Source organism: Sander vitreus, chromosome 11 (assembly GCF_031162955.1).
Source record: "Sander vitreus isolate 19-12246 chromosome 11, sanVit1, whole genome shotgun sequence".
Classification (NCBI taxonomy): domain Eukaryota; kingdom Metazoa; phylum Chordata; class Actinopteri; order Perciformes; family Percidae; genus Sander; species Sander vitreus.
In genome coordinates this window covers 2,096,555-2,121,241 of record NC_135865.1, presented here as the reverse complement: position 1 = coordinate 2,121,241, position 24,687 = coordinate 2,096,555, and the positions used below count along the sequence as shown (strand labels likewise).

At 40.8% G+C, this 24,687-nt stretch overlaps 1 protein-coding gene across 1 annotated transcript; it reads right to left on the bottom strand.

Moving 5' to 3' along the window:
• Positions 1-991: 991 nt before the first annotated feature.
• On the bottom strand, positions 992-24,548 carry LOC144525945 (interferon alpha/beta receptor 1b-like). The gene is made up of 8 exons (XM_078263017.1): positions 24,384-24,548; positions 15,714-15,843; positions 13,759-13,949; positions 11,227-11,387; positions 9,597-9,750; positions 7,816-7,970; positions 6,674-6,834; positions 992-3,880 (listed from the first exon to the last, which is right to left on the bottom strand). The coding sequence occupies exons 1-8, from the start codon at positions 24,436-24,438 to the stop codon at positions 3,661-3,663; spliced, it is 1,227 nt and encodes a 408-aa protein (XP_078119143.1). The 5' UTR covers positions 24,439-24,548; the 3' UTR covers positions 992-3,660.
• Between the last annotated feature and the right edge of the window lie 139 nt (positions 24,549-24,687).

Here is a 24,687-nt window from a genome sequence, read left to right as displayed (position 1 = left end):
GTCTCGGCCCAAGGAGGCAGTGTGTTGACACGGACCCAGCCTTGTACAAGTTCAGGCTGTGGATATACAGAGAGGAGAGCAACCTGTGTTTGGAACTCGGCATGTGTATGCATGAGAATCCACAGTACACGCACAGTAAAGTCGCTCATTTTGACACCAAGGTTTGGTATAAGAGGTGATTTATTTCATTTGAATGATTGTCCATTAACATGGGTGCTGTAGATGCAATAGTTGGTAGATGTGAGGCCAGGGACACACTGACATCACCACTGCTTCGTCCACACTCACATCACCAGTACACTGCTAAACAATATGCACAATGTACAATATATATTACATACAAGTTACAACAAAAAGGCAAGACATGAGGCAATGCAGATTACAAATTGCAATAAAGGATGACTGGATCAAGCTTGAGGAATCAAAGTCATAAGTTGACTAGACAGCTTTCTACACACTCTGTAAGACTTGGAAGGTTGTTACATTTAAGGGGTTGTATACTCCTTAGTCTTTCAAAATGTTACTTATTGAACATCATTCCTTGAATTCATTTGTTTTGTTGACATTGTTCCTATCACATTCTACAGTTTGAACACTTGCTGTCTCAACATGTCACCCATACATCCCAACATTGCAGAATCAGGAAAAGGCAGTTTGTTGTGATAAAGCAGATACAAGTGATGGGAGTTGTTTATTTAACTGTAAAAGTACACCGAGCACAGACAGCCCTCGCTCTGCTGTATCTATTCACACAATGTTTGCTAAGCTGTGGCTGAATGTAGAACTGTAGAAGTGTGTAGATGAAGTTGTGTTACAACCAAGTTTCCCCCTCAAAATATAAAAAAACAAATGAAGTGTGAGGTGGATATAATATAGCTCCAATGACAAATATGAGGAAAATATATTTGATACAAATAAAATATGTCATAAGAACAAATAAAACTACAATGGCACACGTATTCTATAAGAATCATAAATGGCAGAATAAAAATGTATTCAAATGTTTATTAAAATGACTACAAGATTCCCTCAAGAGACATTAAGTCTGACTGATGAGAAATAGAAAAACCAAAAGGACAGAAATGAATTCCTAACTCCATTTTTTTGTTTGTTTTACACACAGAATCACAACACGGGACTTCGTAACTATGGTTGGAAAATGTTTCATTTCATATAAAGAAATTCCACAAGTAGCTGTTTTGGATGAATTGTTGGACATCAACAGCGATCCCTGTTTACGGTAAACTACCCTGTTGAAAGGTGAGGCTGGAACAGGCTACAGCAGGAACCGCAGCTGTCCACCATGATTCCCCGAGGAGTTTTTAAATGACTTAAGAAATCTGAAGAGAGCGTCTGTGGGGGTCTGCTCTTGTTCTTGGTGATAGTTTTAAACTACTACTTGGCACTTTTGACTTAGCACTTTATGACACTTTGTGTCCTATTCCTTCTTTGTGTGAATGCCCTTAGTGCGTCTCAATCAGATTACCAGTATAAAAAAAGAAAAGTTAAATAAAAATAAAGTGGATTTCTGCAGTTCTTCTAATCAGCACATACATTTGAGCAAAATGTTAAACAGAACAATTAATGAATCACAATGTCAGTAGGTCTTACCAAGCCTGGCACTGCCAGACTAAGAGCTATAGCATCTGGAACCACTCCGTTCATTTGCAGAGCAAATGAAACACGAGCTGGCAGAATCAGATCCATCTGGTTTACAGGCCAGGTCTTACCCTTAACTGGCAATGACCAGCACTGCCGGTGGTGCTGTTGAGGTGAATTATCCTACAGGTGTGTCTATTATTTTGCCCATCCCATTTATATCAATGAGAATAGGCTTTATAACTAACACCTGTCAGGAAGACAATACAGTTCAATGGCCACAAAAACTGAACTTTTAAACCTTCATTAAAACCAACAACAGTTTGTTTCCATCCAGAGGAGTAGAGGGGAAACAACTCTGTGCTGTGTTTTCAAGGTGTGGTGCAGGGAAATATGATCCGCCGTGAGCACGGTGGACTTTATTTTGAAAATTAACTGGATTTTTATTTTGTTTCTGTGCTCGACTTCCTGTCCCGCACTATCTGCCGTGTGCTGAACTGCTGCGGAGCTCTCTGGCGTCCGGCAAAAATAGAAGCTCTGCGTAGCTGCTCCGGACCGCCGGAGCTGGGACGGAGTAGGGGCGCAGACGTTCTGCAGTCAGTGGAAATACACACATTGACTTTAATGGAAACCTAATGACTGCGCCGCAGTTCCGGAGCTGAGCCGCAGCCGTTACGCATCCAGTGGAAATAAGCAGTAAGTCTCCCACATCTTGTTGTTAGAGACTTACTGCTGTCGACTGACACGTCCACTGTTGGTGTCAGTCGCACCCGCTGTAGTCACTTTATTTGACTTAATCTGCCTCAATAACGATAAATGAATGATAATTAATCACGTTGTTCTAAATCATCTGTTTTTGAAGCCAAACTTTCCAGACGACGGACAGTTGCTCAATTGACTGGGACTCGGTGTTATCGGTGAGTTATCCTCTATTATGCTTTCCATGCGGCTGACAGCATCAGAAGGTCGATGTCGATACATTTTCGAGCGGAGCTAACAGTGGAGCTAACAGCTAACGGGGGAGCTAACAGCAGAGCAAATAGCGAAGCAAACGGGCCTGAAGGCCATTTGTGGTCGAGGCAAGAAGGGATACAGCTACGTCCGTGTTTTGTTTGGAAGGGACTAGTTTGCCTCGTGTGGCCCATGGTGTGTGGATTCACTGGACCGACTCGACATGTAGGCAGGCATGGATTGTAGGCGGAGCTCGGGAGCTTCAGAGCTAAGGGGGGGCTTCTTTAGGTGTCCCTAAAGAAACGTGTATCTAACAGTAGTTTCGCATTACATTAATTAATTTGCACGCACGTTTTATTTATTTTATACCGTGTACTCTCCGTGTAAATTCATGTACCGAACCGAGACGCCCGTAACGTTTCGGTTCAATACGAATACATGTACCGTTGCACCCCTAATATACTCATAGATACGTCATTTCTAATTTATACTATGCAAACCATCTTTCTGCAGAGCTGCAGAGATGGTTGGCCCCACAGCTCCCAGAGAGAGGCTCGTCTCCTGAAACATGGGACACCAAAGATGCCGCAGAAGTTTGATTGGACATCAGAGCCGGAAGGTGGGATTTCAGGACAGTTGTGGTCCCCACATGCATCAGCCCACATAGGCGCACAGCAGCAGAAGTATAAATTTTGCTTATCCTCTCACCCACATTTAGTCAGATTAGAGGGACCTTTCAACCATTCAGAGCATGAAGGCTAAGACTGTGGCTGTTGGAGATGAGGGAAAGGAAATGTACAACATTAAAATCAGGGAGGAACAGTAGGCGACATGAGGATCTGCATCTGTAAGACCGTGAAACCCGCATGTATCCTCCTTGGCAGTTGGAAACATGGAGTGACATCACAGCACATTGTTTTGTTCCCGTGTGAGTTGGTCACTCATTATCTTCTTTTTCCACACAAAATAGCGGTTTCCTCTCATTTCACAGTGACAGCTGGAGAAAAGGCATGCTGCACATTTTCCACAAACCTCTATCTTCCTTAACACGGTTCATCCTCGCGTCATGCTCTTCTCAACAAACGTCTTTTTCGCGTGCGTGCCTTGCCTTCATACACACATGTCAACAACGCCCTCGTTGGTGATCAGAAGTCGAGTCTTGAGCCCTGGAGCCATGTCCTTCATCTTCACCTGCTCCAAGTCAAGGAAACCCTGCCCAGAGTCTTCGTCCCCCGAGGACGGCTGAATGCTGTCGGGCTGCCGCAGGCCTGAGCTGCACCCTGTGGAGTACACTCCTGAGTCTCCGCTGCCCTGGCGACTGTGTCTGCCACTGGAGACATAAAAGGGGAAGGTACATTCATTCTATCACTTGCTGGCAAAAATATACAATGCAACACACGTAATTATATGTGAACACTTGTGAGGTGAAAGACCAAAAGCCATATAAATATAAACACCCTTGAAAATGTTGGGGGTTTCCCACAGGATTGTGTGAGACTGTGTTGGGTGGACCTCGGAGCCTCTAGGGGACTCGGGGACTCGCTCCCCCAGAAGAAAAAAGTGTCCATTTCAAAGTTAAATGCATCATCGTGGTCTTGACGCACTTTGAGAGCAACATTAAATGGCTAGATCTATGAAGAACTGTGTGCTCTGTAAACTGTTGAATCATAAACACATTGCTTGTATAGATATTAGAGATTACAATTTTTAGGCCCATTCTGATTTTTCATCGAGTTTGACAGCCAATACCGATTTTAGCCGATTCCGATTTCATTTTTTCTAACCATTTTACAGCACACACAAATATTTATTTTCTATCTTTTCTTTAATAGAACATTTTACATAAAACATTTTTTTAATAGATAATTGATCGCTATAAAATTATACTATATAAATTGTACCCGACTGACAGTCACTGTATAAATGACTATATAAACTATATAAATGACTCCTGGTGTGGGGAATTCACACATATCTAAAGTGCAACGTTATGAAAGAACCATTTCCTTCTTTTCACATCCAATATCCAACAAAAAAAATTTGATATATTTAGCAAACTAAACTTCTGTATGTATGAAAACAGGGGGAACAGGTAATGGCAATAAAAAAAATAAAAAATAAAAAATAAATAAAATATTTATATATATATATATATATATATATATATATATATATATATATAATATATAAATAACAAATAAAAATAAAATAAATATAGCCTTAATGCAGTATAAAGATATTTCTCAAAACACACACACAGACCTGTTTGAACGTCAACAGTAACGTTACCTGAAAACAGCGTGTAGTTCCTTTTTTTTAAGCAAGTTTGCTTTATGTGTCATTGTGCATAAATGTGAACACTACCGTTGCTGTCAACAGGCTTATCTGCTAACGTTAGTTACCGACGGTTACCTCGGAACAATCCAGCAAATAGACGGTACCCGAGAGTGCTGTTACCTGAAACAGATGATTTAACGTCACCGCTCATTTTACACACAGTTTAACAACAAAACTAAACTCTTTAAAGATTCCTATGTTTTAATGTTGGCTTTAAGCGGTATGCACCCCCACTAACCTGGAAAGCGTTTTAAACAGTAACGTTAATACAGCGTGTCGGAGGAATACAGCGTCTCTTTTTGTTTTGTCTCCTACAGCAGTCAGCGGGGAGGCAGAGGGACCACAGCGTTCGCTAACGTTAGCTTCTTGTCTCATCTGGGGTCTGATAAACAGTAAACTCATCAAAGTCAGTGTGCCCAACTCTATTTTCCAATAAACTGTAGCTGTCATATTTCACGGGACCCGCGTGAGTGCAGTTTTCATGTTCCAGTTTTTCAGCCTCAGAGGGGAGAGAGAGAGGCTGACTGTTCGACTGAGATCAGTAGAGCAGACGGCTCTGCAGAGCCGTGTATAATTACGACTTTATGACATTTCATAAACAGCTGATGGAGCGGCAGTGCGCCGCTGCTACATGCATACAGCGGAAACCCTGCATGTGCACGTGTGGTGCTGATGTTGCGCGATGTAAATCATGCGGTGCCTGAGTGCATTTGACCGGCATAAAATCGGCATATGTCAGACTGACCGGCAGGTCGCCGGTCATGGCCGATGACGTGAAAATCGGCCAATTCCGGTCACCGGCCGGTCAATCGGTGCATCTCTAATAGATATGAATGGTGATGACACGACAAAAAGTCACAAAGCATGGTCAACAAGATGGAGTTTAAAGCAGTTCAAAAGTCTTGTGAGTCTGTTGTCTGAAGTTTGCTGGTGTTGGCTTGAAACAAACCAATGCTTACAGCACTTTGTGTTTCTATAAATGTCGCTATTCCAAGGTACAGATGTGGTCCTTTATGATATGGGGATTCATCTTGGCAATTCTCCAAACTGATACAGTAGAAATGCTTGATTTTTTAGTTTGTATCTAGTTTAAATTGTCCTTAAATGAAATTCAGTCACTGTCAGGATTTGTTTCCAGCAACCCATCATCAAAGAGTAAAGTAATTTCTCTCACAATGTAGAGGGATTTCCTAATTTATAAGGGACACATGTAACATGTTTTAAACTTCCTGTGACTAAAATCCAAATTACCTTTTGTTCTTATACTGTATGTATTTTATACTCTGTGTTAACACCTTATTTTGAAAAGCGGACATAGTCCCATGTGTGTCCTGGGCCGTTCCAATGCATTTACGGTAAAGGTCAGAATACAGGGGCACTCCAATTTTAGCAGCGGTATTTGGACATGGGACATGAGAGTGATGGCTAACTTGATGCAGAAACATCACACGCTGCCTCTGGACCACCCGAGAAGGACAGGATAAGACCTAGGTTGGCTGATCGCCGTCTCTTGCATCTCCGTGGTCAAACCCCTCGCCGCCAGAGACAGACACAAGCGGAGCAGAGGCAAGTCTCAGCGAGTACAGCACACGTAGTGACATTGCTCGCGGAGCAATATTTGTAAACTTATTTAAATGAAATCATTTGTTTACTTTTTACTTTACTGGCTGCTTGCATTTCCTGGCCCCGCGTAACGTTTTACCTTTAATGTTCTTATGAGAACAATATTTTGGCTATGAAACTGTGGCGAACACGTGAGCTGATGTAGCATCAGAGATGAACCCACCTGCTGTCTGACGGGGGCACCGGCAGGGCCTCAGGGGGAGGGATGTGGTTTTCCAGGACCGGTGGTTTTGGACAGACGGTCACCTTATCACACAACAGCTCCGAGTCGGAATCCGTGGTGAGGAGGCGAGGAATGTCAGAACCAGATGAGTCACAAAGATACTGGGGGGAAGACCGGGGTGAGGAGGAGAGGACAGAGATTGAAATAAGACTGATATATAAACTTTAGTGAGATTAAATTCTGACATGCAAATTCTTCGTCAACTTATAATCAACGTGGTGGGTACTCTGCTGCTATATCAATTGGCTAGCTATACATTCTTTCACTAACACCAAGCAACACAGCCTTCCTGTGCTGCATTTAAAAGGTAACTACCGTTCTTTTCAACCTGGACCCTATTTTGGATAGAGTCTGGTGGGTTTAGTGCTAGCAACTTCAGAGCTGTTTCTGGTTAAACAGAAAGGTCTTAAACAGGTGTTAAAGGTCTATCTCTGTAGGGATCCTTTCCATAATGATGTCAGACACTTAGAATATTAATCTGAGCCTGTCAGCGGCAAAATAAAGCACTTCTAGTGGACTAAATTGAGGATGCACATTTGCCCCATAGGGAGGTCGTCGGTTCAATCCCCAGACCGACGGGATAAAATCTGGGTGGGGAAAGTGAAAGAGCAGCGCTTGTCCCTCCCTCATTACCACCACTGAGGTGCCCTTGAGCAAGGCCCTAAACCTCCAACCACTGCTCAGTGGCCAGCAGATCAGACTGTGGTTGTACTGGGCAGCTTCCAGGTATGAATGTATAACTGTGTGAATGTGATCAGGGCAAAAGAGAGGCTGCCTCTCAGTGAACCTTCCCTGAATAAATAAAGGTTAAATTAAAAAATTAAAAATTGCAGCCCGGTCTGTGGCTGCCGGTTACAGCGGTCACGCTTAATACTGGACCAATGTCAAATATTATTGTTCCCATCAGTCAATTACACACAAAAACATAGGAAAATAGGGTTGAAAAAAACAGTAGTTACCCTTTAATTCAATTGGCCAAATATATGACAATAATGTTCTCAAAACAACAACTATTTTGACTTCACATATCAGAAATCTTAACAAACTAGATGTGCCACAGAGCCAAAGCTGTGGCTTCATACCTGGAAGTGTGGCGGCAGCTGGTTGGAGGGGTAAAACGTCGCCTTAACAGTCTTGAAGAACCAAAAGGAGCTGCAGATTATGACTAATACCAACAAGAAGCAGATCACCAGAGAGAGCAGGAAGTAGCCAAAGATCTGCCACCACGGAATGGCACCTGTTGAAGTGTGACACGTACATAGATCACATCAAATTTGAGTAGAGTTGCATGTTGCTTCTGTTATCACCTACATACACTCACACGGTTACATACAAACTTGAATGTGTAGCTTCTGTTATACTCCATCCACTGGCCAAAAACCCACTTACAGTACACCCACTAACATCTGGCTTCTGTCTGCAGTGCCAAAAGTTACAGTCAGTCAGTTATTGATACAGGACACCCAGTGTGGACACAGTCTTCTTAAATCTTAGCGATGTTAATCCAATGCACTTTTTGTCAAATTCCGTGAATATCTCCTCACGGTCACGCTCTCTACTTTGTGTGCGCTGAAAAATAATCTGGCGTGTAAATGAAAAACAAACAGAAATGTCACTTCTATGTCAAGATGAAACTCGGCAATCAAAACGCAACAATCCTTTTTCAAAATGGCATTTTTGCAACAAAACGATACACACATGCACCACTTGAATTACTCTTTAAAAACAGCAACACACTGATGTACTTTATACAAATCACTGCTCTCTTTAGTACTCTGTATACCTATTTTCTCATACAGGCTTCTGTGATATTGTTCCAGTACAGAACATCTACTTACATGTTAATGAACGCACAAATAGAAAGGCATCAGAAACAAATATATGCAGTTTATTTTTTCCCATTGCAGGTTTTTACAACAAACACAAAGAAAAGTAGATTTACAGTACGGTAATCAATACAATGTTACTGTAAACAAACAAAAAAACAATACTGTAAAAAATAATTGCAGTAAAATTATAGTGCAATGGTAAACAAAAAAATGTTTAGTAAAGGATGTGGTGGATGGTTTATGGATCCTGCCTTCTGTTAGGGTCTGGCCTCCTACTCTTCTCTCTTCCTCTCGCTCTGACTGCCTCCATGTTTACAAAGTTCTCACAAAAGAGGTGAGCTCACCTGAGGTCTATTTGTAGTGCTGAGGCTCAGACTGACCGGTGTTCAAGAACTATCTAGTGTTGCCAATTTCAGATAGTGTTTTGCATTTTGAAGAGAAGTGTTTTCAATGATGATTGCAAGAGTTTTCATTCTCGAACAAAGTGTCTAATGTAAGAAACAGTGTTTCGTGTTTTGCAAGAAGTGTGTTACAGAAGTGCAAACAAAGTGCAAAGCAGAAAACATGTTGGTTCCTTAGTTTAAGGCATGGTTATGAAAGATTCTTTTAGGCTAGAGGTGGGAATCTTCACTGATCTCCCGATTCGATTACGATTATCATGTCAGCGATTCAATATCTCGATGCATCACGATGCGTCAAATACATTTTTCTATTAAAGCCATATAGGATATCTAATTAATAGCTTTTCAATCTTCAAAAACAAAACATTCTGCAGTGCTCTAATACTAAATAAATTGGATACATAAAACTACAGCACTGAGCACATGGCACTTCCTGAATGTGCAAAACCTAACAGAATACGTAAACAGAAATGTTGTTAGACATACATTAAATTGTAAACAGAAATAATCGATTATGGCCCGGCTGATTATCGATGCAGCATCGTCCACGTCCACGATTCGATGCATCGATTATTGGATTCATTTCAACACCTCTATTTTAGGTATTATTGTTTGTGATTAAAAAAGTGTTACCTTCGGTCTGCATGCAGTGGGGTGAGGTGAAGCTGCTCTTCTTGTTGAAGAAGTCGTAGCGTGACTGGACCCTCACACAGTACCAGGTCCAGGCCTTCAGGTCCGACAGAGTCACCACGGTGGCCTTGCTAGCCAACATCTGGGTTTCTACGGCCTGAAGGAGAGGTGAGACCTTTAGGAAGGCTACTTCATTTCATTTATTCATGAGCCAGCATACTACAGTTAAACCCAAAGTTTGAAAAGAAATCTTTCAGCACAGATGTCATTCAACCACATCATTATTATATATGTTTCATTATATCATTAGTATTAACTAACTGATGAATGATGATCATTTCTACCCCAGTATTAAATTAGTATTTTTTTAATGTTCATTGTAGTAAATCACCCACTTCTATGCATGTCTGTTTACCCCTGAATACCATTTGAAAAGGCTATAATAACAGTCAGATCAGATCAGAGTCACTTCATAGCTGTCGTGCATTAGTGTGACCACAAATGTCTGGGCAGACATATCTTTTGACATTGATGGTGGTTTACAGAGATGAATGCTCTGTATGTAAATAGGACTTTGGTTTTCTCCTTTATCCTCATTCAAATATGGGCGATTATGTTAAGCAAATGACAGCCAGCAAGCGGGAGAACAAATACGATAAACAGCGGTGGCTCAAAGGTCTGCGGTCAAAGATGGTGACCGCAGACATGATGAAGCAAGGTGTGTGTTGATGTCCTTTACCGTCACTGGCCTACATTTTCAGTATTGCTACAATAACACTGACTTAAAAATAAGCTGGAATGGAAGTTTCTCAAACAAATAGCTTTATGGCTGGTTCCTCAAAACACCAGTCAACTCTCACAGGAGATGTGCAGGCCAGGCCAGAGGAACTGAGAATCTGAGCTGGTGGAAATTTGGTGTCTCTCATTATATCATATAAAAAACAAAAAACATTGCAATATTTTTCTTTTCTGCAGGTATAGCACATACCGAAGTATTTCCAATCCATCAAAATGTTGCTGAAATATTTTGTTCCGATGCTTTCATGGACTCTCTATGGGCTTCTCCCTTGACTGTATGTCTCCACATCCCTCTGATTGCCTGCAAGCTTCTCCTGTACTATACGGTAATTTGTCTGCTATGCGACAGAAAGTCGCTTGGTTATGACACAATCGTTAGCCTATTTTTACAAAAACGTTTTTTTGGCAGTTTGCCGATTATCTGTAGCGGCGTTTTATTTGCCTGATAACCGATAAATGTAATGAATTAAAAAGTGGTCTACTTTGGCTCGGCTACAGCTCTGTGTCTGTCCCTCTGCTCCGGTTTCACTCATCACTGAGTCTGACTTAATGTCCCCCCCACAACACTACCTGACTATCTCTTACTGGGTACTATGTTGAAAGTTTTTCATTTATTAAATAATTGCTTAAATCATTTAAACAAAGTTTTGTTTGCAACATTTCAAAATCGGTCGATCCCTAATGTCAACAGCTAAACAAAAAAGAACTGGATCTGAGCAATGAATCCAAAATGAGCACTAAGGCTTTCAGTGTGAACGCAGTCAAAGTTAGTTCAAAGGAATATAGTAGGCATGGGCCTAGTGTTTGTCAGAGGGATGAGAGTTGAGTTTCCTACCTGTGTGTCTACAGAGCGTTCCCAGTAGAGGATGTGGTAGTACAGGTCTTCGATATGGTCCTTCATGGAGCTGTTGGTGCTGGTCAGAGGGTCAGAGATGATAATGTCCAGGCCACTTCCAGCAGGAGAAAGATCCACTCTGGATGGAGGACCCACAGCAGCTAGCAGGAGAGAGGAATGGATAGATGAGAGGTCGTTGGGGCCTTTTATTTTTGAAAGCTTCAATAGCACAAACCTCGTATTCAATAATATAATTAAAAAAACAAGTTTTAAATTACGCTTACTCGTAAATTTAACTACAGGAATCTTGATTCACAATATCATCACATACTCAAGTATAGAAATGAAACTGATATTTGATTCATTTATTAGTTGATTCACGAAAATTGTATCAACTACTTTTTTTGATAATCAATCGATAGTCTTAGTCTTTTACATGCAAAAATGACGACCTTTCTATTCTCTCTCTCTCTGTTGTTGAAAACAGCTGAATGAGCATTTTAGAGATAGGCCTTTTTCTATTTAATCCATTTATTATAGGCTGTTTATTTATATTTATATTAGGGCTGTCAAACGATTAAAAAATTTAATCTAATTAATTACATACTCTGTGATTAATTAATCGCATACATAATTAACGGTGCCTGAACCCGTGCCTTAACTAGCTAGCGGTAGGCTAACGTTAGCTGCTGTTGAGTATAGTGTTAACTAGTGTGACATGCAGCGGGGTTTGTGTTTCCTGTAACGTCTGTTTCAGAGCAGCAGAAAGAAGAGCAGACATATCAGTGGCACCAGATTTTCGTCTGTACGCAAACGTCAATATGGAATGGATTATGTGTGCGTGTTGCAGCCGTGTATTTTCAAACAGGAAAGTAAACCTTGTCTTTGCATTTTATTTTGATCACTATCTGTTTAAATTAAAGTGCATGTGACATCTCAAACAGTATGTGATCTACTTACAACTGCACATTTAGCCTTCTTTTTAGAAACTACTAAGTTATATATTGTGTATCGCCATTCAGCAGAAAAATACAGAGATATCATTTTTGGTCCATATCGCCCTGCCCTACCACAAGACCAAACTAAATACTTGCAGCGAATCTGCTGCGATAATGGGATGATGCTTAAAACATTTAATGTGATTACAGCAGGGACATCAGCGAAGCAGTTTGCATTGATCTATAAATGATTGTGTGGTTCTTCCAGTATGTGTTATCGTGTGTAATAAACCCTCTCCTTCACCATCTGAAGGCAGCAGGACAAATATGTTGTGAAATCTGCAGCCTCTGATTGGATAAGTGCTGCCGCAGAGCCATTACACACAGCCGTCTACTGTGTTAACCTGGGTAAAAACATGGCAACCAGGCTGCTACAGAATAACCACACACACACACACACACACACACACACACCTCAACACACATCAGATTGTCTCCCGGCTACTCTTAATGTCAGGGTCGTGGGTTCGAGCCCCAAGTTGGGGTAGCTTGTGGTACTAGGTAGAGTGGTCGCCCCCTGATCACAAGGTTGGCGGTTCAATCCCACACAGCTGGCCACTGTTCCTGATACTTAGGATGGGTTGAAACACAGTAACAGAATTTGACTACACTCCTGTGTGTATGTGACGATTAAGAATAACGTTTTGTTTATTATATATTTTTATAACTTGGTTTTCCGTTGGCATCCTTTCCAACGTTTCTGGCAAAGGTGTTTTCATGTTTCATTCAGTTGTGTTCACGTCGCTCTGCGCCACCTAGACAAGAATCTAAGTTTCTGGTGAAGCGCTTCACCGTTTAAGTCACTCTTGTCATGCTTCACTGTGATTGGCTTAGTTGTTTTTACAGCTATGTGACCAACAAGAGAATAAATGAATCAACACACTCCCTGATCTATATTCCACCTCACCCATGTAGCCTGCTGCACCTGAGCCAAAATAGCAGGTGAGTTTGGAGACGCCCACACAGTCCGTTCGCCCAAATCTTTACTATCACCTTTCATCTGATCTCAGCTAGTCATTGTTTGGGTTGCTGCATAGTACACATTGAGACCTAATTATATACAAGAAATAATTCATTTTGAGAAGCATTAACAAATCAATCAGTGAGCAGTATGAGGACCTGCTATTCCAGCCTGTGTGGGGAATTGTAAGCTTAGTGACGCTGTGTTTACAGAAACCACGTTGGAGATGTTATCTTATGCTTCTCACGTGATCTTGACTCAACTCAACGCTGTGGTTTTCATAGTTCAGAGCTGCAAAACACATGCAAAGGTTTCTTTTTCAAAGAATGTCGCTCACAGCTACCTTGTGGTTGTACACTCTTTTGTTCAGTTGCCCTTTTGTTCGGTGCATTTGTCTTGTTTTGGATGGTTTGTGTCACCAAGGATGACATGCTGCCATAGGATTGTGTATGAAATATCTTTCCTGGAAACTGTGAAGTATCTGCCTGACAACATTTAGAGGGACTGATTCTCTCCCTCATCCCACTCCCCTGGGCTCCCTCCACTCGTCTTCATCTCATCCCTCTCTCTTACCATCTTTATCAGGGCAGAAATCCTTCGTCACCCAGTCGGAGACACGCCCGTTCACACTGGCTTGTACACGAAGCACGTAAATGCCCAGGTAGTACAGGTTGAACTTTGTAAGGTCACATGACCTATGTGACGTCTTCTCACATGCCGTTTCCCACACTGGACTCTTTCTCTTAGACTTTAGCTTGAACTTCCTGAAAGGACGAGAAACAAAACAAAATGTAGGGCATTAATCATCGTAACAGAAAATCCATCTTTAAATAGACATCCTTTATTAAAAAAAAAAAATATATATATATATATATATATATATATACACCCTTCACCATACTAGAGATTGGCATGGTTTTATTTCAGTTAGCCTAATAGCTAGTTTGATTTGCATTGAGAAATGATTTTATGGAAAGTACCCCATGCCAATCTCTAGGTATGGTGAAGGGTATGTGATGATGTGGGGGGGGGGCTATTTTTAATTCCAAAGGCCAAGGGAACTTCATCAGGATGCATAGTATCCTGGATCAATGAAATAACTGGCCTTTCAAAATAACAATCTGCCTGCCTCTATGGGAATCTAACATAGGGGTGTACTGACTTATGCCGCCTGTATTTTAAGGAAGAACATTTATTTATTTATGATACATTATTCATTCACAAAAAAAATTGGTGTCCTTAAAGGTTGGACTTTTCCTCATTTTTTTAATTAATGCTTTAAGATCAATTTCCAAAAGATGATTTTTTTTTATTCCTCTTTTTAGTCAACTTTAGCATGGGTATGAATACTTATGAGCAGCACTATATATATATATAAGAATAAATGGTAAAAGAATATGGAACTGTTAGCCTGTAATGCTAACTCCTTTCTTGGTACAAAGAAACCCCCCAAAAACTGTTCTAATAATCTGTATTTATGTCTGAAACTTCGCACAAGAGAAAGATATCTTATTTGTTAATCACACCTGAACAATTTTTTTTAATTTTACATGCCAATCAAAATAAAATATGATCCATCATCTACACCGCAGTTTTACCTACTTCATTTTGTTATGCTCAACTCCCCTGGCATGACACTGCTGTTCATTGCAGAACTTGTATCTCCTTGTGCTGTTAAAGATTTTCATTTGTTTCCTGTAGTTGGTTTGGATTACATTATGACTCCTTACGAACCACATCCACTTCCTGTGGTTGACAGCTGAGACTCTTAATGTATGAACTCACGCTACAAAGGCTGGACGCAATTGAACAAACACAACCAAAGAAAATCAAGATGGAGTTTACAGGTAGTCTACCGTCTCTGTGAGGCTGTGGTACTCGTAAAGAAGATCAAACTGTGAGATGGATAAATGTCTGACTTACATGGGTTTACTGTGTTTGGAGTGGATTTTATTATTTATTATTTTATTTTGTATGACTTTATTTAACATGATGGTAGAAGGTGCAACATGTAGATGCTGCTAACTGAGGCAGATCAGACATTTCAGTTTCTTTATTCACATTGTTTTTATTATTATAATTTTAGCTTTTGTGATAAATGTTCTGTGTTTGACTGTTCAATGTCCTATGCTTATTAAAAGAAAAACACGTATTGCTGGCAATTCATCCATCCTTGCATAAGAATATAGAGCAGTTTTGATGGTGTCTCACGTTATAATGCTCCATGACATTTTTCTTCTTTATCTCTTACACAGTGAATATTAAACTTTAGCTAAACTTTAATATCTGGCAAAAAGAAAAGAAAAAATATACCGCAATTAAGCGATTTTTTCCCCCTAAATCATAACTTTGCTTTACCCATGAATAGTTGTGTTACAGACACAATATGTTGAACTGGAGCTCTACAGGAAAATCACTATACCCCAGATTCAAACTAGAGTTTGTCACCACAAAGGTGCTGCTCAGCCTCAGTGTCGCTGGTTTCTCTTCCTCATGTATGATCATGTGTCTGTAAAAGTGAGACTTACGCCACATATTGTGTGGTGAAGTTGACAGCGTGTCCCTCTGCAAAACTCTGGTCCCAATCCCAGCTCAGGGTGTAGTTGGTGTTCAGGGTGATCAGGGTCAGGTTCTTCGGTGGGGCCAGCTCTGCTGCGACTGAAACAAGCAAGGGTTAGATCCAGCATGACCACTCAGCCTATGCTGCAGATGTTGTTACAACAATATGGACCGATTCAATCAGGGTCCAAAATTGGCACCATTAACCAGCCAAATGCTAGCCTGGTCCTACCAGACTCTGGTCCATTTCATTAGTCCAGAGACTCTGGCCTCTCTCCATTGACAAGTGTTAACTTCCTTGAAAGCGGGTACTCTGTTGAAGTTTAAAACTATTGGATCTGCCCAGAGCCACTCTGGACCTGCCAGAACCAATCGCTAACATTTGGTCGTGACGTCGGCTTAGCATCGCTAGCGTTAGCCTTAGCCAACTCCTTCACCACTAACGGAGCGAGCTGGAAAATCAAACTGTTCCCGAACCCCGTGGGGAGGAGGGCCACAACATCATGGCCACCAACAAAACTCAGCAAAGATTGTTCTTGCTCGGGCTTTAACTTCTGGATATTCAGCAGCGTTGCCACAACGGACCGAATGGCTTCGCTCGCATCTTTCTCCACCGCTATTACGGAACTACAACTCAAACTAGAGCACGACATCAACGTCATCGTTCTCAGCCACTCCCTCTGTTCGCTGATTGGACCGGTGAAGAGTTGCCGGAGAAAACCCAAGAATATACCGCAAACCCAGACGGAGTACTGAAGGACAATGAAAATTGAACAGAAGTACGTAGGAGGGCGGAGCCAGGCTAGCAACTTGCTAGCAACTTGCTAGCAAGTTGCTAGCCAGCAAGTGACTAGTAGATCTGCTTCACTCACCAGCCAAAAAACAATAGTTATCTGTTGAGTGGCTGATAAAATCTGAACATTCACTCGCCATTTGGCTGGTGGACAAAAAAGTTAATTTTTGGACCCTGGATTTAATACAATAAATAATATTTTAATAATGAATAACATTACTATCTGCTGTGATTAACAATTATTTTCATTATCGATTACTTTGCGATTATTATTTAACCCAAGTGTCCTCAATTTATTATCCTATATGATAAAGAGAAGCATTTCATTCTCACATTCAATATTCAGTGTTTTAAGATTCAATACTTTATTGCCATACAACTTAGTTGCTAGGAGTTTGCCTCAGTGTGCTCATGACAGATCAACAGACAATCACAGCAAAACAGTAAAGACACATAGTAAGAAATATACACTTAATACATAACCCTAACCGCATAAAATATTACATACATCCAGGGATGAGAGATACAGTATGGAATAAAGTGTCAGGTGCTATTAAATACAGTATTAGTTAGTGCAAGCTAGTGCTGGTGCAGAATGCTTCAAAAATAAAGGCATTAATCTATATTATTCTTGTTGTCAAGAAACCCCATCTCAATACTTTGACTTCCCTACTTTTCCGTGCCACTCAACCTCAAGCCCACTGGTTCTTCCTGAAGACCTAAATCTATACAATTAATCACAGATAAATAGTTTCATTTTTTTTTTTTTTAAAGGCACAATCATTTCTTAAAACTGCTGGTCACTGTAGTTTTTAGCAAACATTATTAATGTTTATTAACATTAGTGTTGGATTAATCCAGGTTTGGTGCTCCAGTAAGTATTTGGGGCAGCAGGACGGTGTGTCGTGGGTTCATGATAGTGAAGGAACATATCACCCAGTGCAACAGTGTGGCTCATGGATGTGTAAATAGTTTTTGGACAACAATGGAGCTCTATGACATGAAAGGATAGGACTTGTTAGTAGGATAATTTCATTGCTGCAAGATCCCTCCGCCTGTTCTCCAAAGTTGACTCTGAGTTAACTTTTGCAGAGCAAAAGCGGAAGAAAAAAGCTGCCTGGAAAACCCAGCGTTGGAAGGTTTAGAGAGTACCGCTGCTCTCTCTCTCCCTCTCTCTCTCTCTCTTGGTTGAGACACACACGAGTCTGCTGCCTACAGTTCAGTGTGGCGCTGTCTCGTGCTGACCACTCTCTTTCTCTGTCCTTTTTAAAAATGAGTCAGGAAGCGGACAGCAACACCTAACTTAACTTTTAATGATATTAAACAAAGAGAAATGTTCTCCCTTCATCTTATAATGCTCATAAATCAATACTAGAGCAGCCTACTTCCTTGTTTACTGCAATGAATAAAATGCAGAGGAGGAGAAAAGAGCATCTGTCTTTACAAAAATCATCGGTTGAGTGTCTGATGGTACTTTATTTGTGCTTTAGAACGTAATCACTGTGAAGCAATGAAATAAGCTTTATTTCTCTCCGTCTACTGTACAATGACAAATTCTAGTCTTATTTCTTCATTGAAGTTTTCTGTAAAATAGTGGTAACATCTCGTCTCGTCTAGTGAACCCAATCTTGTGTCTCGTCTCGTGAGCTGGGTGTCTCGTCACACCCAATGAGCATCTTCAGGAGCATCATAACATGCAAACACAGCATGTTGTGTCAGTGTGAAACTCTGACAGAAAGCCTGACATCTCACTGTTGCAACAAACCAGATGACACTGAAGTGAGACTGTAACAATTAACCTTAGAGCATAAGTAAAAATACAACAGGCATTTTTAAAAAGCGTTTGGAAAAATATGGTCACTATAACTCTCATCTCTCACTCATACAGAGGTTACCTGGTGATAAGGCCTGCGTCCCGGTTGGGACTGTTAACTTAACCATTGACAGGGTTCATACAAATTTTAACCAATACTTTTCGGCAAATTTCCATGACTATGTATTCCTGAAAATGTCAGTCGACATTATACAATAAGAATAGAAATCTGTGTTATAGTTTACCCTCAGAGGTTTTTTTCCAGTTTTTTTCAAAACGTATGAACCCTGCATTGAGCACGGCTCTCCGGGGGAAGCCAGGTCGCCCCGGCGAGGGAGCTTACTATGGAGCTAACTAATGTTGTTTGCACTGTTGCCATTAGCGCTGTTGGCTATCTCCGTTTCTGCCACAATCTCTCTTTGTGACTGCTGAGCAGCTGTATGAGCACAAATACTGATTTAAAAACGATTTAATTGATTTCAAAATTTTCCACCAGAGTCTATGATCAGAACTGCTATATAGGGGGACTTTAAGATAAGTGTTACCATTGTGACGTTAGTGTATTGTGTACTTTGGAGACTGGAGTGAATTTAACACATTGTATGCAGTTTCAAAGCAATACAAAATACAAATGGTGCATGTTTTTTGTTAACAAAAAGGAAGTTGCATAGTCATGATTTTGTCATGATTTCATTTTTAGAGAACCATTTGAAACAATAATAAAAAAAAAAATAAAAAAAAGTAGGGATGCACATATATCGAGACAAGGATCGGGTATCAGGTCCGATACTGTGCTCATGTACTCATACTTCCGATTCCGATACCACTTCATGCATCACTGCTTGTGATGCATGAAGCTACGGTAAGCGTAGCTCCTGCAGATTCACTTTTCCAGACACAAAGACCACTGCCGGATTCGGAGATGATGAGAAACAACACAACTGTTAAACCCTCCTGCTTCCCTGAAGTCACCATATGGCAACATTTTGCCTTCCACATGAGTTATGTAAACAAACCACAACGTTAAAGCGTGTGGGCACCAACGGGACTTCATGGTGTATTCAGGTACACCTTGTCAAGTCATGACGCATTCAGGTGCAAATAATGCATGTTTTCAAAGTAACTGTTAGAACTGTAATGGTTTTATTAAGTACTTATATCAGTACTCAGTATCGGCAAGTACCCGATTCTAATTACTTGTACTTGGTCTGAAATCGGTGCATCCACAAAAAAAAGGCACACATTTTGCCAACTGGGATGTCAAACCTTTGATGCTCAGAATCTAGTGAGTGCACTCAATACCAAAAGAAACAGTTGAACACACAAAGAATAAATGAACAAGCACCAAATATGAATAATGTCAATAAGAAAACCAAACAGAGAACAAAATAGAGAGGAAGTGTACTAATGCGGTCTGAAACTTGAGCAAAGAAGAACCATGCCGGAAAATCAAGTTAAATCTCCACCACACAACACTGTGACCTCAAGAATGAGGAACAAATCCAAAACCGAGAATCGCTATGACTAATTCTGGCTCTTCAAGACACCTGTGTGCAGAGTAGGAATCGTATTTCACCATCTCTACTGAAGGAACATCATGAACTAAATTCAATAACAGCTGCAGTAGGGCTGCACAATTTAAATCACACATAAATCAAATCAAACCCTAATGGTTTCGTCCGCAGACATGACTCAGACGCTGCCCCACAAGAACTCAGTAAACACTAGACTAGGGCTGCCCCCTGAAAGTCAAGTCAAATCATCCATCGGTGACTCCGCAGCTGAAGTCAGATACTTCAAGCTGAGCCGTTGTTGTTGTTTTTTTCCCCACTCAGTGTACATTACATTATATATTTATATTCTAGCAGGGATAGCGTGCTGACGGTTTGTGACAGGTGTTCTATAGATATGACTGGTGAGGACACAGCGCAAAAAGTCACACACACAGAGCATGGTGAACAGGACGGGTGGGTTGCCGACAACGTCCACCAGCTAAACACCAGCGCCACGCGACAAATACCAAGCTACCAGCTAGCTAGCTACCTGTCTGAAACTGACGTGAGGCACTGATCTAGATCATTTATCGAGACCAGGACCCATCACTCTGTTGGTGTTTTAGAACTACAAAAAGACACAGCCAGCATAAAAACTACAGAGTAGTGTGTCTTCCCTCAGATTGTGTGTAAATAGTTCAGACACCGGTATGCAGAGAGCATATAGCAGCCAAGAGTGTTTTTCTTGTTTGGCAAACTTACAGCATTGAGTAAATGTACCAGATACAGTTGTATTTATAGCGTTTGCCGACCAAACCGTTCACCTGCTGCAGTTTGTTAAGACACTGTTAATTATAAATGTTATAATTATTGTTTGATTTCAAAATGCATCTTTTTATGAAGCTTGATTTTGACATGACTAGAAAAGCAAAGGACTGCTCAGCTCTACATTTCATACACATGTATACACAGACACGATACACAAACAACCACTACAAAACACTACAGTGGCCAACTTCCCTCAAATTAACTGAGATGAATACATGATTCCCATTGTACACCTAATGGAGTCTGATACCACGTTTTGCAATTGGTAGTGTTGGCATTAAAGAGGGTTCCGGTTAGTAATGAGGATGAAAGGTTACTAAACCCTTACAGTACACCTTCACAACGTTAGAATACTCTTAACAACTCAAGTCTAGAGAAAGTCTGCCTTGCCCCCGCAGACAGACATTCCATAGCAGCATACCACAGACTGTCATTGTGACCTTTGGTTATTCAGGTGTGGCACACCATATATGAGTGATACTATATTAATGACTCACACAGTGAAACGTAAACTCAGTCCGTCAAACTGAAACACTCACTATGTTAACATGCACATTAATACTCCACTATTAATCAGAATATGACAATATTCTGAATTTGATACAAGTCCCCTATTAACTGCGTACCATTCTAACGAACACTTAGAACTTTTAACACAGCAATTAATAACCCACAACAACCAATTCCCCTAACAGGGCAAAACACCTCAATTAGCCACACAAGAAACAATTAGTAACACTAAAGATGAATCCGCCGGACGGCATGTCTTTATATTCTATGTACTCCCGGCAGTAGAATAAGCCACTTATAACCATTAATGCAAAAATATACATACTGTGGTACAAATTTTTTGTCATACCCTCGAGCACTAACTCAGAATGAGTAGTTTATTTACTTCACTATTGTTCAGAACAAACAAACAAACAAGGGACAAGGACAGGAAGAGCATGGCCAGAGCTTAAAAGAGCATATTTTAAGAAGGAGAAGAAAGCCTTGGGTGAGTCAGGACTATCACAGGATACAGAATAGGGGAAATGGAGGAAGCTACTATCCAATAGAATAGGCCGAATGTTTTTTCAGACTGTGCAGGTTTATACTTTCATTTCGAATGGGGGGGGGGGTAGCGTGTTTAGGCTGCGGCGTGGGTTGCCGCAGGGGTAGTCTCACATTGCCAGACCATGGCCTAGCTAGTCCACAGCATTCTGGGATGGGAGAAAAACGTGCTCTTGTTTATTGGCATTTCTTTAAACCAATCACAGTCGGAATTTCTGGTGGCACCTGCACAATCCTGGAAGTGGAACGTTGTGGATATAGACTACTGCAGGGGGAAACAGAGAAATGCAAAACTACGTCTCGCTGAGTTGGCCAGTCATGTAACCAGAGATCAGACTTGTCAGTGTGGTTTGAGCTATTGTATGAGGCGGTGTGAGAGTCCCGTACAGTAAACAGGAAACATGGCTGCCTCTATGGCTGCCACAAGAAAGAATGATGAAGAAAAATGAAACACAAGCCCTGAACTGCCCGGGAGTTTGTGTAACAGCTGAATGTTTCCTGCAACAACAAAGCACTCTCTATGTCTCGCTCGTCTCTTTCTCTCTCTCTCCTGTGAAATAAAGCTGCCTTCTCTCGATAAACGATCTGACGGAAAACCGTAATTGTGAAATATAAAGTCTACCTGTGCTACTTTGGGGGGGGTTAAAGAACACAAAGGGCGTCACGCAAATGGGCCGTTTCATTGAAACTCCTCCCCCTCCGCCGCACAACCCTGCGGTTGTTGAAACAGAGCAGCCAATGTTGGTCGCAAGAGCAACAAGTTAGCGGGACTGAGAATCGAGTCGGGGGGAGGTGTGTGTGTGTGTGTGTGATCTAGGGCTGCAGGATATGAGGGAAATGTGCAATAATGTGGTTGAATATCACGATAACAATATTACTTGCGATAAATGAGCACATATTAAAGTGTACTCAGTTCTGCTGCTTTCAGTGTGTTCTGCTAAAATACAACAAACTGAATTCAAAACTAATGAAAAGAAATCATTTCCAACATTCTTTAATTGAATATAAAAAGCTTTTTCATTTTCTACTTTCTATCAGTTAACACAAAAAAAAGACTGAGCTGAACTGTAAGCACTGCACTGCAACCGTAGACGTAGTCTCTGACGTCAGCCGTGGGTTTCTGAAAAGCCAAAATGAAGCTCAAATTGTAGCAATTTGGCCAGCACCAGGCTGCAAATTCTGAAATGTCTATCTGCTGTAAAGTTGGACATTTTAACATGGGGTGTATAGGGATTGACTCCCTTTTGGAGATGGCCTCAAGTTGCTAATGAGGAAAAAAAATGTGCCACTTCCACGTTGGCTCCATTTTTCAGCGCCGGAGGTTGCCACTTGATAAAATAGGCCGCAACGCGTGCTTTCAGATTAATTAAAGGCATTATTTCTAAGGAGTTTTGTTATTCTACATTATTAAAAAAATATCTGGAGTCCAAAAAATTGAAAACCACATTCGCACTGAACACATATCTGAATATTCAGGTCCAGCCATGGCTGTCATTTTATTTGCACACTTCAAACTGTAGCCAGACATATCCAGACATTTGTTTCGGAGTTGGATTGATGCATTATCAAATAACTGATGTCAATTGTCAAAATGATCCAATTCTGTTTCCACACACTCAATATGCATATTAGGCTGGGAGCCATGGATTTATTATAGGAGCCGGGAGCCAGGGCCATATATCGAGGTATTTGGTCAAAAATATCATGATTTCTGATTTTCTCCATATCACCCAGCTCTATATTCCTGTGCAGCTTAGGAATCAAAATGTCATGTCACAGTGCATTCTGGGTATTTCAAGAGCTAATTCAGTTACCCTTTAACCACTGATTTTAGATTGTACAAATCTTCAGAAAAAAGACAAACTGACGGATAGATGGATAATAATAAATTGAATTTTTTTTTAGATACATTAGGATAGATACATGCAAGGGAACAGTTGCTGTTATTACACCGGAACGTTACAAAGTCAAATTACAAAGCAACTTTTCCATTAAGGCTAACGTTAGTTCACAATCCTGCTAATACGATTGTTGTTATGATGGTTGTCAGTTCAGAGTAGGCGACTTAAAGACTTATAAAACCACAGATTACCTTTTCTTTGAAATTTCAACGGCACATTCATCTTGTAACGTTACATGACACATATCTAATAATATCTAAATAGTCAGGAAGCACAAACTGAAAATGTCATTGCACCGAAGTACTTTGTGTTTCTCTGAGCATAATGTTATCGGACTATAAAGAACATCAACCTTGCACCTCCAGCGTTATGTTTTGAGCACGTCAGGCTGTTGTTGCAGCGTAGTTAATGTATTCGGGTCTAGCTTAAATGTTAGCAAACCTTACCACTAATTGTGAGCTTGCAGTTACATACCGTGTAGCTAGCTAACAGTAATAAATGTGTCCATTGCTTGATTACGACAGACACAGATAACAGGCTAATACTCGCCTAAGACGATGAGAAATGTAAATATACAGTACATTGGTAGATAAGCTAACAGTTAACGTTAGGTCTGCAGCTTAGCTAGTAGCTAACAGTCCGGTTTGTGGAAAACATTCACACAGCGCATTGAATAATGGCGTTAGCTACCACTACCACACACGGACTCGAATTGAACGTTTGGAGCCTACAAACAGACGAACGGCAACATAACTTACCAGCGTTGGTTTGGAGGGACCAAAAGACAAGGCAGACGTAAAAAGCTGCAGACATGGTTGATATTCTTCGAGGTGACGTTACTGACAGTTTTTCACATGGACTAATCGTCTCTATCCAGATTCGGAATCTGAACGACTCTGCTGCTCGGCTCTCCAGTCTCCACCGCTGGATCACTTACCACTGCCACAACTACTGCCAATATCATTGCAGTGTTCGGAAACAGTGTTCCGGTTGCACTTTCAAAATAATAGCCTGCTCGAACCAAAGTCTGAAGACTTTGTTTTAAATATTTTCCTTTAACAT

Excerpts from the sequence above, each read along its gene's own strand:
- LOC144525945 (XM_078263017.1), bottom strand. The coding sequence starts at position 24,438 with ATGTCTGCAGCTTTTTACGTCTGCCTTGTCTTTTGGTCCCTCCAAACC. Across the intron at positions 9,751-11,226 it reads AACGCTCTGTAGACACACAG|GCCGTAGAAACCCAGATGTT; the intron begins GTAGGAAACTCA and ends CCTCTCCTTCAG. Across the intron at positions 6,835-7,815 it reads AGCTGCCGCCACACTTCCAG|TATCTTTGTGACTCATCTGG; the intron begins GTATGAAGCCAC and ends TCTTCCCCCCAG.